This window comes from Amblyomma americanum, chromosome 5 (assembly GCF_052857255.1).
Source record: "Amblyomma americanum isolate KBUSLIRL-KWMA chromosome 5, ASM5285725v1, whole genome shotgun sequence".
NCBI lineage: Eukaryota > Metazoa > Arthropoda > Arachnida > Ixodida > Ixodidae > Amblyomma > Amblyomma americanum.
The window spans coordinates 165,062,354-165,078,233 of record NC_135501.1 but is presented as its reverse complement, the minus strand read 5'-3'; the positions used below and the strand labels follow the sequence as shown (position 1 = coordinate 165,078,233).

The window sequence follows — 15,880 nt, the reverse complement described above, 5'->3', positions numbered from 1 at the left end:
AGAAAAAGGATGAAGTGGAAAGCCGCCCTGTCCAGCTCCGACCTCGAGGGCCAGAAAGCGTTCATCGAGAGTATAAGGGCAGCGGCCTTATACCCATCATCTCCAAGATTTATTCTTGTCTCTTCCTCCTCCTCACCTGCCTCGAATCGAGAGCCTCGTGGTGCGTAACGCACATGAAGTCGGCCTTGTAAAAGGCGCTACATATAGCGCCAGAAACTGAGTGCCCTGAATGCCTGGACGCCTTCGTCTGTAGACAATGTGAGCTAGGTCTTTCATGCTGCTTGAAAGAAAACAAGAATGGTGGACGCGACTCAGGCGAGGTATGCAAGCGCTTGTGCACGTCCCTTATTGGCCGTTAACGTGCGCTTGGCGCAGTCAATTGTATGAAAATGAATATTCGGCACGAAGAAAAAGGTCGCAATAAGACTAGTCACATATTTCGAGGACAATATTATTTCTTGAATGCCAAGAAGACGCACGTTATAAAACTTGTACCTTCGCATACAAAACAGAAAAAAACGGTATACGAAACATTGGCTCAGGCGCCACTGAAAATAAACGTTGTATAGTAATCGTTGAGACTCCTCGCGACGCGACATGCACGGGCGATGGCTCCTTTATCAACGAATCACGAAGTAGGATGTATCGAAGTCATCTGCAGATGATGGCTGTGCAGATCAGAGGCATTGCGCTGTCCGGGGCAGTCCTTGCAAGTGCCTCGTATAACCGTCTGTTACCGCGTAGCAGCTATCCCACCATTAACACGGACGGAGGGAGACAGCACGCGAATTCGAATGCACCAGCGAGGATGCGCCTGATATAACTTGACATCTGTCATGTGCACCGCAAAACGTACGCACGGCCCACGTGGCGCGCCTTAATTCCTCGCACGTGAACCACGGAAAGTTTTCTTGAAAGCGCCCCGCTTCAAAGTCTGTCATCTGAGACAGCCTATAGTTCGCGCAGTTCAAGCGGGCAGTGATCGTGCATGGTGGACCACTACGCAAATTGGATGAATCCGATGAATGAATGGTGGGCGGGGGCAACGCCTTTTGTGAGCCTTTGTACGGAAGGCACGCCATGGTGGCGATTGCCACCGGCCGCCAAGTCCGGAGATCAGTTGAAGCCGATGACCTCCAGGATGCGGACGACAAAGTCCTTGTGGCTGCTAAGCGGGCTGTTGTCGAACGTGTCGCAGTGTTCGGTGCGACCCTTCTCCAGAGACCCGTCGACGTACAGCCCCATGCCGTTCCTGCACAAACAGAGGTCATGGCTTTGCCCACTGTAAACACAACAGCATCCGACGTTTTACATTCTAGCCCTGGATAAAGAGGTCAAAACTATAGCACCATCCCAGCGAGAACCCGCACACGGCCGCACAGACTACAGGCCCGAATTACACAAGAAGACACAACCTCATTGACCTCCAGAATGTTCCATTCTAGTTAATCACATGATTGTGGAGTGGTGCCACCATTTAAGTTTTCTGTTCCCGCAGACATACTGCAACTGCATGCTCTAGGACGTGGTCAGCCATGCTAAACATCTCTGGGCATTAATATCACAAGACTTAATTGAGTCCCGCACTAGTCCTCAGCCATGTTAAGAGAGGAAATTGGTACGAAATTCGCACATGCGCAAATAACGCTATGTAGACGTCTTTTCAAAGTGTCTGGTATGCACTGATTCCGACTAGACATAGCTCACGAACACTGCTAAAGAATGACAGCCATACGCCTTTCACCGTTTCCCTTCAACATTTCATCCCACTGCACTTCTACAGTATCCCAGCCATGGTCTGACTGATGAGACTTAGGGGCAGCTCGATTTGCGCAACGTACTTTTTTGGACTGCGTCAAAAAAGGGGACGTTTCGTGGTATTCCAACAAAATTTCTCGCCGAGGGGGGAGGACCTTCCCCCACTTATAACCGCTCCTGGTCTAATGATATCAGCGACGAAATTCCGGTGCGAAATTTTCACCCCTGATGCCGTAGGGGGTTTTCAGAAGTTAGAAGATGCGTTGAGTCACTTTGTCAGTGACTGTGACAGTGTATGTGTGTGCGAGCCACTGTGAGCTGTAGGCTGATGTCCCTTCCCCTATCTTTGTAGTCATCAGCTGTTATAATTAAAGCGGAAGCCAGCGCGATTGTTCCGAGAGCCCCAAATTTCGCATCGATTAGTAAGCGTGGAGGGGGGGGGGGGCGGTGAGTGGAGTTCTGCCAGCGGTCTATTGTCCGGGCCCGCGGTAAGATCGCAACAGCTCCCCAGTGTCGTACCCGGCGCCGATCTGGATCATGCGCTGGTTGGCCGAAAGGAAGAGCTTGCAGGAGTGGGGCACGTCCTGCGTCGAGTTGACGCCGACCCAGGCGAAGCGCTTGGGCTCTGGCACGAAGGTGAACAGGAACGTCTCGCCCGTGCCGAAGTAGGCCTGCTTGCGCTCCTGCCACTTGGTGGAGCAGTAGGCGCCGAAGCGCTCTTCGCGCGTCGTCAGCACCACCAGCACGGTGGGCTCCCAGCTCTCGGAGCGCAGGTAGAAGTTGGTCAGGCTGCTGCCGTGCTCGTTGGTCGAGTAGACCAGCTCCGGCTGCAGCATGGCGATGCGAGGCGGCAGCCAGTTCCACAACACGGCCATCTGCGCAGTGCAAAGTGGGTCACACACCGCACATGAAGTATGTGAGTGTTCTGCTTTGCGAAGAGAGGTGGGTAAGTACGTCTGGTCCACCTGTAATCCTCCTGGACGACCCAATAAGAAAGGAGTGGGGTAGCGTAGGTGTGATATGAGGAAAAGGATGCTTCATTGCCGTCTGCAGGTTCCAGATCACAAGGGCCGTATGCATTAAGGTTGTGCACTGGTTTTGGAGGCCGACTCGGCCTATTTTGCGGTGCACGAGGTCGCGGCATGCTGCTTAGGAATTTGTCAAGATTATGGCAGCTTTTCGGTTGGTGGTCACTGCCAAAGCTATCGCGGCTTCTTGAGCCAGGGAGGGCTCGGATGTGCCTATGAAGGCACTGTTGACTAAGGAGCCATCCGACTTCGACACCGTGATAGTTATTCTGCGATATATGGCTCCTGCTGCGCCTAAAAAGTGTGTTGGGGATGGTATCCAATCTGCGCCAGAGATATTCTGCTGGGGCCCATGGCCTGGAGTGACTGAACTGAGGGTGCATATGCCAAGGTAGTGGTCGGTTGACTATTCATTTGCGAAGATTAATCGGGAGGTATGTTGTATGGTTCGTGGTGTGCGGGGGAGAGTTAAACCGTCCATAAGACATCACGTTCAGTTAGTGTGAGTGTCAGGCGAGTATGTTGAGCAAGGCGATGGGCTGCCAGCAGCTCATCCAGGGTGTTCTGAATGCCAAGGCTGAAGAAGCGTTCAGTTCAAGTGCTCATCGGTAGTCCAAGTGCCATATTGTATGTCTTCCATCCATGTGTTGATTCTGCCTCGCTCTCTCTTTCGGGTGGAAAGGTATGGCAGCTTAATGTGATACGAGACTGCAGAAAGACTTGGAGAAGTTTGAGCCGATCGCGTTCTTTGATGGCGCGGTGTTTCATTTTAACTCTTTGAAGCATGTACGGACGACCACTCGTCCGTGTCTCTCACCGTGTACCATATCTCTCCTGCGCTGTATCACTTCGCTAAGAAAATTCTAGTTCGCAATTAATCCGTACAATCGCTTTGTATGTTTTTCTGGAATTTCCAAGACCACTCTAGCTTTACCTCACCGCGGCTTCCACTTAGCGCTGTTAATGTCATCTGACGACTTAAAAACTAACTACATATCAGATCTTTGTGTCAGGGAAGTAATATGCTCATGGAGGCCCGCATGTGCACACCACGTTTACTAACAAAGTCCCATTACGTGCCCTTCTGGATTTTTTTTTCGAAAGATAGGTTGTGCACTTTTAAAAATTCATTTTCCTTTGGTACGCTTATGGCTTATATGGTACCGCTGTGGAGTAATAATAATAATAATAATAATAATAATAATAATAATAATAATTGGTTTTGGGGGGAAAGGAAATGGCGCAGTATCTGTCTCATATATCGTTGGACACCTGAACCGCGCCGTAAGGCAAGGGATAAAGGAGGGAGTGAAAGAAGAAAGGAAAAGAGAGGTGCCGTATAGTGGAGGGCTCCGGAATAATTTCGACCACCTGGGGATCTTTAATGTGCACTGACATCGCACAGCACACGGGCGCCTTAGCGTTTTTCCTCCATAAAAACGCAGCCGCCGCGGTCGGGTTCGAACCCGGGAACTCCGGATAAATAGCCCAGCGCTGTAACCACTGAGCCACCACGGCGGGTCCTGTGGAGTGTCGCAGCACGCCGTTTCTAAGGAACTCGCTGAGATAAATTTTTAGAACCTATTTCGTTAAGATAATGCGGCCGACAGGGAACTGATTTTTCAGGACGCTTCCTCAGCAGTCTATGCACAAGGCTGCCCTGCTTCTGCGGCACTGACCAGGGTTTCGCGCTAATCTCCATCCGCCAGCACGCATCCGCAGAGGTGGCGCGTCGTACCTGTTGAGCACTGAGCACCTCTGAGCGGAAATTGGAGACGGGCATGATGCCCGGCGACATGGCGCGCGAGGCGGCGTTGAACTTGTTGTCCTTGACGGAGAGGCAGGACGAGGTCACCTGCAGGTAGCTGCCGGAGGGGCTGACCGTAACGCCGGTCTCCGTGGCCGAGCGCAGGCGGCTGCTGGCGCTGCTCTTCACGACAGCCTCGGACTTGAGCAGCTGGTCGTTCAGCACCTTGGCGCTGACGCCCTGAGAGCGAGAGACTAGGGGTATCACCGCAACGGAGTGTGACGCGAATCTGACCGCAATCGATAGACGAAGTGCACAGGGCTGCGGGGCTGAAAATCTCTACGGACAGTCTACAGACGGACAGTTGATATAAAGGTAATACCGGAAGGACATACGTTTGCGGAGTGTCTCATGCTAATATCTGAAAAAAAAAAAGCCGTGCCGGAGCAGTAAGCCAATGAACTGCCTGGCTTCGGTCTGGGCTAGACCAGCGAGCAGCGGCCGCACCCCTACAAATTTTTTTAGAGTCTATAGACGGTCTGCCGACTTCCGTCTATAAAGTATATAAACTTTCTACAGACAAATCCTAATGAAGTCTATATTCAATGCAAATCCTATAGACAGTCTATAGGCAATCTATAGATTTATGGCCAAACACTTTTAATACACTTTTATCTATAGAGAATCCATGGACTATGAATAGGCAAAATTAAGTATCTATAGAAAGGCAATAGAGTCTATAAAAAGTCTATAGACTGTCTATAGACCATTTTTATGAGGGAAGTACGGGTATATAATGCTCTGCCCGGAGATTGATAACCGGCTGCGGCTGGTGCACTTGCATGTTGCTGAAAAACAGAGCAGGAGTACAAAGTTGATTACTATGCAGCTAGTGGTCAGTTTTTTTTATAACGCCCTAAGACCCAACCCCGAGCGCATCCCAGAGTCGGCACATGTTCGGCCAATAAGAAGTTAGCTCCCGAGGCTCTCGTCTGCCCGCCTGTTTGCCCTTTGTCACCGCAACGTATATGGATACGATATCTGGTGAACTATAGTGACGCGTAGCATGACGATGCAGCACGTACCTGGATGTTGTAGGCTGTCTTGAGGAACTTGTCCACGTCGAAAGGCATGTCCCGGCAGAACACTATGATGCGGTCCAGGAACCTCCCCGTGTCCGGAGACTGGTCTCCCGAACAGCCGCCTGGTACATACACCACGCTATACATTTCCGATGAATACCGAACAGAGCCCGAGCCGCTATGAACTGAGGCTCGATCGACCCCGCACACGCATTTCTACGACAGCTACCACGTGGCTAATAAAGAGCAAAGTTGATTGCTTCTTCAGTGTACTTTAGCCTTCGGTAAGCTGCAGACTGCATGCCTCAACAGCGTTCTCGCGTTCGGAACTGGATTTCACAGACTGCAAGTTGAGGGGGCACAGCTTCTCCAACAACCGAATCGGTAAAATAATTAGCACCTCATCATCCCCGCCGAGTTCAAACAGTATGGAGTGTTTCTCTTGTTTTCAGCGAGAATGGTCTTGAAGAGGAGGAAGAATATACTTTTTGCGGTACGTTTAGCGTCTAGTGCAAGTAAGAAAACGAATTTATATCAAGTCTACGTAGTGGTTCAAAACTGTCAGACAATGATTACAAGTGCTACGAGTGGTCACTTTGCACGTATACAGTGCCCGTCTAAACTGTACTGCGTGTTTCAGCGTCACATGATTCATGATTTTCATGACAGGGATCACAAAAGCGGGCGAATAGCTTTCTGCACTGGGTCTCATGAAGGAAGGCCTAATCAAGGCACCTCACCTTTGCCCTTGCCTTTCTTTCCGCTGAATACTCGTGCCATGAACGATTCGGCGGGGAATTCGCCTGAAAGCAGAGGAAGGATGCAATATATAGGGAGATGTATATGCACACTCGTGCATGCCGAGACGCAGTTGCGGTTTTGCTGGGCTTAATTATACGGCATCAGCATCCAGCGTAACAGAAAACGCAATGAAGTCACAACTTACTTCCGTCGCATGTCACGTGATGCATGAAGGCCGCCAATCATGAAGCGTCACACCCGCCATCATAAGCTAAATATCAGTGAATATAAACATTTCGCCGGCCTCTTTCGGAGTAAGGCTATAGGACGCAGGTTAGCATTGTATGAAACAACGGGGCATGAATGCCAAACAGTCGTGCTGTTCAAATCTCCACTAGCTGCGGCATCGTTCATCGCGAGAACCCCAGCACAGTAAAGCCGAACGTTCGAGGAGAGCACTTGTCACCGGGGCACTGTGTCCTCGATTTTACAGCCTGTATGATAGAGCGGTGGGTTTAAGTCCAGTCGGCTCTCCCTTTCTTTCCACTCACTGGCGTGCTCCTGGACGAAGAGGATGAGGATGGCCATGGCGATGCGGTACAGCGCCCGCACGCCCTCAATCAGGAAGCAGTCCATGGTGCGCACCTGCAGTGGTCGCAGCGAACGCGGCCCTTCTTCACTCAACACAATCCCCAGTTCAAGCTTATTCGCGGCCCAACTGCATTCGCGGACCAACTGCACAATACAGGGTGTTCAACTTTATGCAACACAACCCCGCCGCGGTGGCTCAGTGGTTAGGGCACTCGACTACTGATCCGGAGTTCCCGGGTTCGAACCCGACCGCGGCGGCTGCGTTTTTATGGAGGAAAAACGCCAAAGCGCCCGTGTGCTGTGCGATGTCAGTGCACGTTAAAGATCCCCAGGTGGTCGAAATTATTCCGGAGCCCTCCACTACGGACCTATTTGTTCCTCTCTTCTTTCACTCCCTGCTTTATCCCTTCCCTTACGGCGCGGTTCAGGTGTCCAACGATATATGAGACAGATACTGCGCCATTTCCTTTCCACCAAAAACCAATTATTATTATTATTATTATTATGCAACACAAGCAACTTACCAGATAAATAACCCAACCTCAAAAACGATGTTCCGCAGCCATCATAGCATTGTAATGAAAATCTTGCAGGCTAATACAGGCGTAATCCAGGAATACACACTGCATGAAATGCAGCAGGTATATATTTATGGAATGTATTTATATATTGCATAATTAGGTATATATTTATGCAAGGCAAAGGGGGTATTTATGCAATAGGTAGTATACCTTCTCATTGCGGTTCTGCTACCAGCGTTCCCACCGAGGACCATGTATGCTTTTAAGTAACACGCGGGTGCTCGCTTGTTATCCAGATGAGCTTGAAACAGTAATAGTGAGGTAGGCGCCCACTAAAGCCCACATGTACTATAGTCGGATACAACTCAAGAACGAAGCGGCAATGCCCATAGGGTCCTCTAGCCAATGGCGTCGACCGATTTTCATGACGCCGAGGTTAATCCCATTAGGCCGTGGTTATTCCCCTTTCATCAGCCACACCCTGCCATTTCACGCTGGCACCTATGCCCAAGTGAATCGGACAGGGGGGGGGGGGGGGGGACCAATCGAGGGGGAGAATCTGCCGATCGATATCGTTGGCTGGAAGAAAGGGGCATTTGGCGCTTCATTCTTGAGTTGCATCCGACTAATACGACGCTAGCTGTACTACGGGACGACTTTTCTTGGCAATGCTGCAGAGTCTAGGCAGTCGCTCCGCCATATGAGCTAACCGAGGCGGAAAACAACGTAGGGCGATAGCGAATTGATCAATAACTCTGGCGCTTCATTCCTGAGTTGCATCCGACTAATACGACGTTAGCTGTACTACGGGACGACTTTTCTTGGCAATGCTGCAGAGTCTAGGCAGTCGCTCCGCCATATGAGCTAACCGAGGCGGAAAACAACGTAGGGCGATAGCGAATTGATCAATAACTCTGGCGCTTCATTCCTGAGTTGCATCCGACTAATACGACGTTAGCTGTACTACGGGACGACTTTTCTTGGCAATGCTGCAGAGTCTAGGCAGTCGCTCCGCCATATGAGCTAACCGAGGCGGAAAACAACGTAGGGCGATAGCGAATTGATCAATAACTCTGGCGCTTCATTCCTGAGTTGCATCCGACTAATACGACGTTAGCTGTACTACGGGACGACTTTTCTTGGCAATGCTGCAGTCTAGGCAGTAGCTCCACCAAATGAGCTAACCGAGGCGGAAAACAACGTAGGGCGATAGCGAATTGATCAATAACTCTGGCGCTTCATTCCTGAGTTGTATCCGACTAATACGACGTTAGCTGTACTACGGGACGACTTTTCTTGGCAATGCTGCAGAGTCTAGGCAGTCGCTCCGCCATATGAGCTAACCGAGGCGGAAAACAACGTAGGGCGATAGCGAATTGATCAATAACTCTGGCGCTTCATTCCTGAGTTGCATCCGACTAATACGACGTTAGCTGTACTACGGGACGACTTTTCTTGGGAATGCTGCAGAGTCTAGGCAGTCGCTCCGCCATATGAGCTAACCGAGGCGGAAAACAACGTAGGGCGATAGCGAATTGATCAATAACTCTGGCGCTTCATTCCTGAGTTGCATCCGACTAATACGACGTTAGCTGTACTACGGGACGACTTTTCTTGGCAATGCTGCAGTCTAGGCAGTAGCTCCACCAAATGAGCTAACCGAGGCGGAAAACAACGTAGGGCGATAGCGAATTGATCAATAACTCTGGCGCTTCATTCCTGAGTTGTATCCGACTAATACGACGTTAGCTGTACTACGGGACGACTTTTCTTGGCAATGCTGCAGAGTCTAGGCAGTCGCTCCGCCATATGAGCTAACCGAGGCGGAAAACAACGTAGGGCGATAGCGAATTGATCAATAACTCTGGCGCTTCATTCCTGAGTTGCATCCGACTAATACGACGTTAGCTGTACTACGGGACGACTTTTCTTGGCAATGCTGCAGAGTCTAGGCAGTCGCTCCGCCATATGAGCTAACCGAGGCGGAAAACAACGTAGGGCGATAGCGAATTGATCAATAACTCTGGCGCTTCATTCCTGAGTTGCATCCGACTAATACGACGTTAGCTGTACTACGGGACGACTTTTCTTGGCAATGCTGCAGTCTAGGCAGTAGCTCCACCAAATGAGCTAACCGAGGCGGCAAACTTTAAGTAGGGCGAGAGCGAATTGATCAATAACTCGAGTTGAAACAGTGCTGGTCAAATGTTTAGTTTGAACTCGAATGGAGATAATTCTAGCTCGAACAAGACGAGTGCACGAGAGGAACACAGAGCAATGTGTAAACGCGCTGACTTGCGAACGTTGTTTATGGAAATGTAACAGCAATTCATACCAGCTTTCGCCACAAAACTCAGCGACAGAGTTATTTCCGAGGGAAGCAGAGCGTATAGCCAGGGGGTGGCAGAGGATTTAGGTACGGAGTTGACAAGATATGGAAATATGCTGTAACGGGGCGGCCGCGACGTAGAGATGACCTTCACCTCACACTCTAAAACACGAGCACGCTATAGTGCGAATAAAAAGGGAGCAAGTTATACTCTAGCGCACTCCCTAGGACCGCTTACTCCCTTTTTACTCCCTTCTGTTTAGACTGATGCACGCTATCAGCTTAGGCCAAGCAATTCAAGGGCAAAGAAAGGTTTGGTTTGTTGTTTGTGAGGCTTTAACGCCCCAAAGCGACTCAAGCTATGAGGGACGCCGTAGTGAAGGGCTCCGGAAACTTCGGCCACAGAAAGCTCATCAAAGCAACCTAACTGCATTAGTGAATGACTGGCTGGAATAGCAAGTCAGCAAGCCTCCCGCCATAATGGCGTCCTCGCTACAACAGCCGATATATCCATAGCCCATGCGCACCATGTGGTAGAAGGGCAGTCCGCGGAAGATCCACAGCTGCCAGGTGCGGAATATCTTCTCCAGCTCGTCCTCCTGCTGGACCTTGCGCAGCAGCCGGGTGTAGGTCTTCTTCTGAACATGCAAGGCACAACGCACACTGCGGTTAGTGAGCAGGCTCGATGGCTTGGAGCCTCCATGAGCAGGAACACCGCGCCACCTACCGCCAGGCGCTTGGTGAGCTGCATGAGCGTGTGGGACGACGTGTCGTACATCAGCCGCGTCTGGCTCAGGTGGCGCACGATGGTTCCCTCGATCAGGGCACACACGCATTCGTACGTCTGCGAAGACGATGAGCAGACGAATCACTTGGTCTGAAGCATCTATAGCGCTACAGGGACTAAAAGGAAGGCGCTGTGACTCTGTCACTCCAGCCGAACCAAGGGATGACGAAAGAGCTGTAAGGGGGAGGCAAATATTAAAAGTCGCAAAAAGAAGAGTGATTTCGACCACATGGGGTTCTTTTACAATGACATCGCACACCGCACGGGCGGTCGTCTTTCGCATTTCGCCTTAATGGAAATTTGACCACCACGGCTGAGAATTGGTTCCGTGACTTGATCCGAGATTTGATCCCCTGAAACTCGATCCCGTGAGGAAAGGGACGCCATAGCTGCTGAACCAGCGATGCGGATGTAAGAACAATAAATGCGAGACCTTCGATTCTGGAGCGCCTTCATCGCTTGCCAGCAGAGAGTCGAACCCAGGGGGTGAAAACGCGCAAATTGAACAGGTAGCCGCAGAGAAAGTCCGCCCCATCCAAATGGGCACTGGAACACCCTTCGACATCCTGCGGACGTTCTGAACGCCCATAAGACGTCCATAGGAGTTTTAATGCCCATTGGATATGTTGCAGGCACACGTTAGGCACACGTTAGAGAACTTACAAGACCCAAAGGGGCCCAGTAACATTACATGCAAGTGCCAACTGAAGCATCTCACAATAATCGATTCGCCTTCCGGCATAGAAGCTTGGCTATGCCACGATTATAGCTTCCTATTTCCGCGTGCTCAAGACTTCTCTGCTCAGCGTTGGAACGTCTCCCTTCTGCAAAAAGATTTGTTTCTGAGCTAGTTGGTGGTTCATGATGCAAGAGAACTACAGCCGACAAATAAACGCCACACAGTAAAGACACGTACTTACAAAAGGCTGTGTAGACACGTACACACGTACCCAAAAGACGTACAAAACTTTTGAACCACCTTTCTAGTCCTCTGAGCCTGTTTTGTTTCCTGCTTCTTCTCCCTCCCCTAGTCAAGCTTGTGTACGTGTCTTGTTTACCGTGTGGCGTTTATTTGAAGGCTACAAATCCCTTGCCCCCTTTCTGACGCCTATACACAAGGAAGCTCAGTTGATAATCAACTTACTGGGCTCTCGTTTCTGCGTGCCCGTGCAATAATAAACGTACGGCTCTGTCGGCTGCCATGTGTTCATGTCGCCCCGTCCAGGGATGTGCTATGTTGAACTAAAATGCACAACAGAGCGCTTATTTAGTACGATAAGCAACGCACAAGGTGCGGTGCGAGCTCACCTGACGAAGCAAACTGTGCCCGGCAGCACTGAAGATCCATACATTTAGCCATTAATTGAAAGAGATCCTTTATCTGCAGTCAGTCCGCAAGTTCAACCCCGCGCGTCACGGCGCATTCCTTTAACTTCTATCAAGTGCAAACTGGTCGCAAACTTGGTCGTTGCCGGGGACTTGCTGGTAACAGAGCATATGACTTTACATTCACGAACCACGTCACGATCAGTGTTAAGGCGAACAGTTCAGCTTCAGCGGATCAAAACAAATAAATATTTCTTGATGTGACGGTTGCTTCCAGTCCCATAAAATTGGCGGTTCAGGTTCAGTAATAATAATAATAATGCTTTATTCAAAACAGCTGGGTACACTAAAGCCAAGGTAGATAATGTCTAAGTCATCACCTTCACATCGATCCTGACTGTACACGGTCGTACACCTTCCAATTCCACCACCACTCCGTGCTTCCAGCGCTGCGCGCCGCGCCACTCGCGGGCATTTGGGCAACTACTGCGCAGGCGCTGTGGGAGTCGTAGCAATGTTCAAAGGTTGGTCGTAGGCGGGTTTTCCGAATTCTACACCGTGTTCCGCAATTAACCGCACGCCATAGAAAGCTCCTCAGAGCTATATCAGTGAATTGTTCGAGCGAAAATTTCGCACAGAAATGGCATTTCGTCGAAAGAATTGCTGTATACGATTTGTTTGGGGTACTTGCCTGAATCAATGAGAAAAATTCGGGTATTCGCATCGCCTGCGGCGACGACGAAACGAAAAAGGCCGCTTTTCAGCCATTGCACCGGTGGCGCCATCTCGTTTCTCGGTCGCAGAGATTTGGCAAAGGAGGCGGGGGAGTGCCTTGCGGGAGGTTTGAAGATGCTGTACCATAAAATTCTTCAAACTTTGGCCAAACTAAGCTTTTTGTGATCACTGACACAGCACTTGCTGAACAGTCCTCAAACCTCCCTCAAAAGACACCCCTCCTCATAGAGCTATTACTACCAACACCTCCTTTGCCAAATCTCCTCGATCGACCGACGAGATGGCGCCACCGGTGGAATCGTTTCGTCGTCGCCGCAGACGATGCCATTATCTGAATTTTTCTTATCAATTCAGGCAAGTACTCCAAAGAAATGTGGTATAAAACAATTCTTCCGACCAAATGCCATTTCTGTGCGAAATTTGAGCTCGAAAATTGACCGGTTATGCCGTGAGGTGCATTCAATGGTGCGCGTTTAATTGTGGAACCGTCTGTATATGTCGCTACGCTACCCCCGGCCTGTAGCAGCTGTTGCCGGCGCACTGTAGCTTGGTGACTTAGAAGAGAGAGAGAGGGGGGGGGGTTAGGGTTACGGGTGCGGCATATGGCTACCCTCTAAGGGAAAATTGCAGTACAGACGACAAACCCGTATCACCCGCCTACGACTCACAGCATCTGTGCAAAGTTTCCCAAGCGCCCGCGAGAGGCGCTCCGCGCAGAGCGTCGCAAGGAGCGGTGTTCAAGTTGGAAGTGGACGACCGCTACATGTTGCCACGAAAAACTGCCTCGAATCGACGCGAAGCCGCTACTGGCCGTTAGCGGCGGCAAGCGGTCGTGGATGCGAGTTGCCGGACCTGTTCCTCGGAGAGGTAGTGCAGCAGCAGGGAGACGACGGGGTGCAGGATGGGGCAGTAGGTGATGAAGGGGTGGCTCACGGACACGATGAACAGCACCCGCTCGGCGCGTTGCTGGCCCTCGGCCGACAGCAGGTAGTCCTCGCAGAAGAGCGGATCGGCGTACGCCGGAAGCCCCATGGGCCAGAGGCCACCGAGGGACTCCTTGACCGTGCCCTGGTAGAAGTCGTCCGGCACGCCACCCTTGGAGTGGCCCTCGCACAGCTTCAGCCACAGCTCGCCCCGGTCAGGGTAGTCGATGGGCCAGTGCTGGGTCCGCACGATGCTCTTCGCCTGCGAACACGCGGGGATCCAGCTACAGACTCCTCAAGGCCCACAAGCCATGGACAACTCTTAGACGTAATCGCCTATGTGCAAGAGTCTCCTCACAGCACTCTGTGGCGCCCAGAAGATCGGTGATATATAACGTCCTAGTAAGAATGAATTAAAGAAGCCCAATGGTGACGCATTACGGATCGAAGGTAAAGCCACTCTTCGCGGGCTTTACCTTCGATGGCGTTAGTTTTCTCCTTTCGACCAAGCGTTGCTGCTTTGTAAATGTGTCGTCATTATAAACGTACATCATCATGCTGCTGCCTTAGCCAGCGCCGCGAAGTGCAGAGAAGCTAGAGTAGTGTAGCAGTTTTACGCCACCATTTCAAACCCTAGCACAATACTTTTGGCGCGCTTCCTGACCAGGATTCACGCATTCTGTCCCATTAAGCAAGTGTAATTCTAAAACCCCTTCAGTTGCCCTTCAGTGCTGCTACCCAATTAACGCAGAATGTTGATGCAACGTTATCTGCAAGTAACAACTGCCAGGCAACGTTGGGAAACAAAACATGACGTTCCACATAACGTTGCCTTGAGTACGTTGTCGGAATGTTGCAGGATGGTATCAATACGACGTTTGTGGGCATAAATTGCACCAACATTGGGTGTAGAGATCTAGACAACGTTTCTGAGTCCATGTTTAGGCAGCATTTGTGAACAAATTACTTGCAGGATATAATACTGACGAGGCCAATAGTGCACCGGTAATGTAGTTTACTTAATCCTGCTGCTTCTCTGAGCCAAGTGAATGCAGTGTAACTGGAGGATACTAAAGCAACATAAGAGTAGTGCTCGGAAAGGCGCCTCCTTGAAAACTAGCATGTTCATTTTTATGGAATGCAGTTCGATAATTCTCGCACAAAGATATCAGCGCGTAATAGTACGGCTTTTTTTTAATAAAAGGTATTATCAACATGATCATGCTCGCTTGTATTTCTAATTTTTGCCATCAGTTCAAAAACGCACGAAACTACTTCGCTTGATTGGTGAGCGTCACTGGCTCTAAAACCAGGGCCTCATCTGGGGAATATATAAGCTTGCTGAAATGCACTCATACGTATGTGAGCGTAGCGCGGTGGCGTTTTCTGGTTCGTAATGTTGCTGTAGCATAATGTTTCATGCATTATCGTTCGCCGAGGAAGTGCTTGCTGTGTACATTACGTTCGTGAATGCATTGTAAAAAATGAGCACGTTGCTTGCGATCAGTTACTTGCAGCGGTCATATTTTTTTCACGTATATGTAGGCGTAGGATTGCCCGACAGCCGACACACATTGAGAGGCTACGTTACTTTGTGTACTTTTTGTCAATCGAACGTCATGATAATGTCACGTCAAAGTTACATAAACATTGTACGTTGCCTGGTGATCAAAAAGTCAAGTTAGCAATAATCAGGCAACGTTATAGGCAGACTATGGTAACCATTAAGGCAACGTTCTGGCAACGTTTTGCGTTCCTTGGGTAAGTGCATGGCGCTATTATCAAAATTAGGGCATGGAGTAGTTGGTAGTTCGTCGTGATGCTATTGTTGCCCACTTGTAAAAGAAAGCAACTCTGATGAAGAGTGCATGAAGCCGTTCTGAAAGATCTTTCTCTCACCTCCTTGATTTTCTGCTGCTTGATGAGCTGAATGGCATCGTTGTAGACTTTCGTCACGGGCGTGGGAGAAGCAGGTATGGGCACGGGGAGTTTGGAAGCGTCGACAAACTCCTTATTGAAGCATGCAGGCAGCGAAGCCATGGCCCGTTTGCCTGCTGCCTGTAAGTGGCATGGCGTTGCACATTGTTAATGCCAGGGCTTAATATTAAAATCCTCATCGGGAAAAAATATTTCATCGTTCATAAAATTCGCTTATTGGTTGGACGGAAGTGACGTCAGTTCCAATAAAGGCGTCAATAGCTTCTAATGCTATCGTATCTTGCTAACCCATAATGCCAATAGGTATCCCTATGCATATTTTCCCAAAGTTTCAGGCCTGAGCTTCTTCCGCAAAGTTCGTTCGCTGGCATCCT

At 50.1% G+C, this 15,880-nt stretch overlaps 1 protein-coding gene across 1 annotated transcript; it reads right to left on the bottom strand.

The window, feature by feature from the left end:
* Positions 1-597: 597 nt before the first annotated feature.
* Positions 598-15,622, bottom strand: LOC144135227 (GTPase-activating protein skywalker-like). Its single transcript, XM_077667965.1, has 10 exons — positions 15,468-15,622; positions 13,498-13,830; positions 10,525-10,641; positions 10,325-10,435; positions 6,908-7,001; positions 6,356-6,418; positions 5,619-5,737; positions 4,525-4,773; positions 2,278-2,633; positions 598-1,252 (listed from the first exon to the last, which is right to left on the bottom strand). Exons 1-10 carry the CDS (start codon positions 15,606-15,608, stop codon positions 1,117-1,119), a joined length of 1,719 nt encoding a protein of 572 aa, XP_077524091.1. The 5' UTR covers positions 15,609-15,622; the 3' UTR covers positions 598-1,116.
* Between the last annotated feature and the right edge of the window lie 258 nt (positions 15,623-15,880).

Bases quoted from the DNA above. Each gene is read 5' to 3' on its own strand.
- LOC144135227 (XM_077667965.1), bottom strand. From the start codon at position 15,608: ATGGCTTCGCTGCCTGCATGCTTCAATAAGGAGTTTGTCGACGCTTCC. The intron at 5,738-6,355 runs GTGAGGTGCCTT...TGTATGTACCAG, and splicing joins AAAGAAAGGCAAGGGCAAAG to GCGGCTGTTCGGGAGACCAG. The intron at 1,253-2,277 runs GTACGACACTGG...CTGTTTGTGCAG, and splicing joins ATGATCCAGATCGGCGCCGG to GAACGGCATGGGGCTGTACG.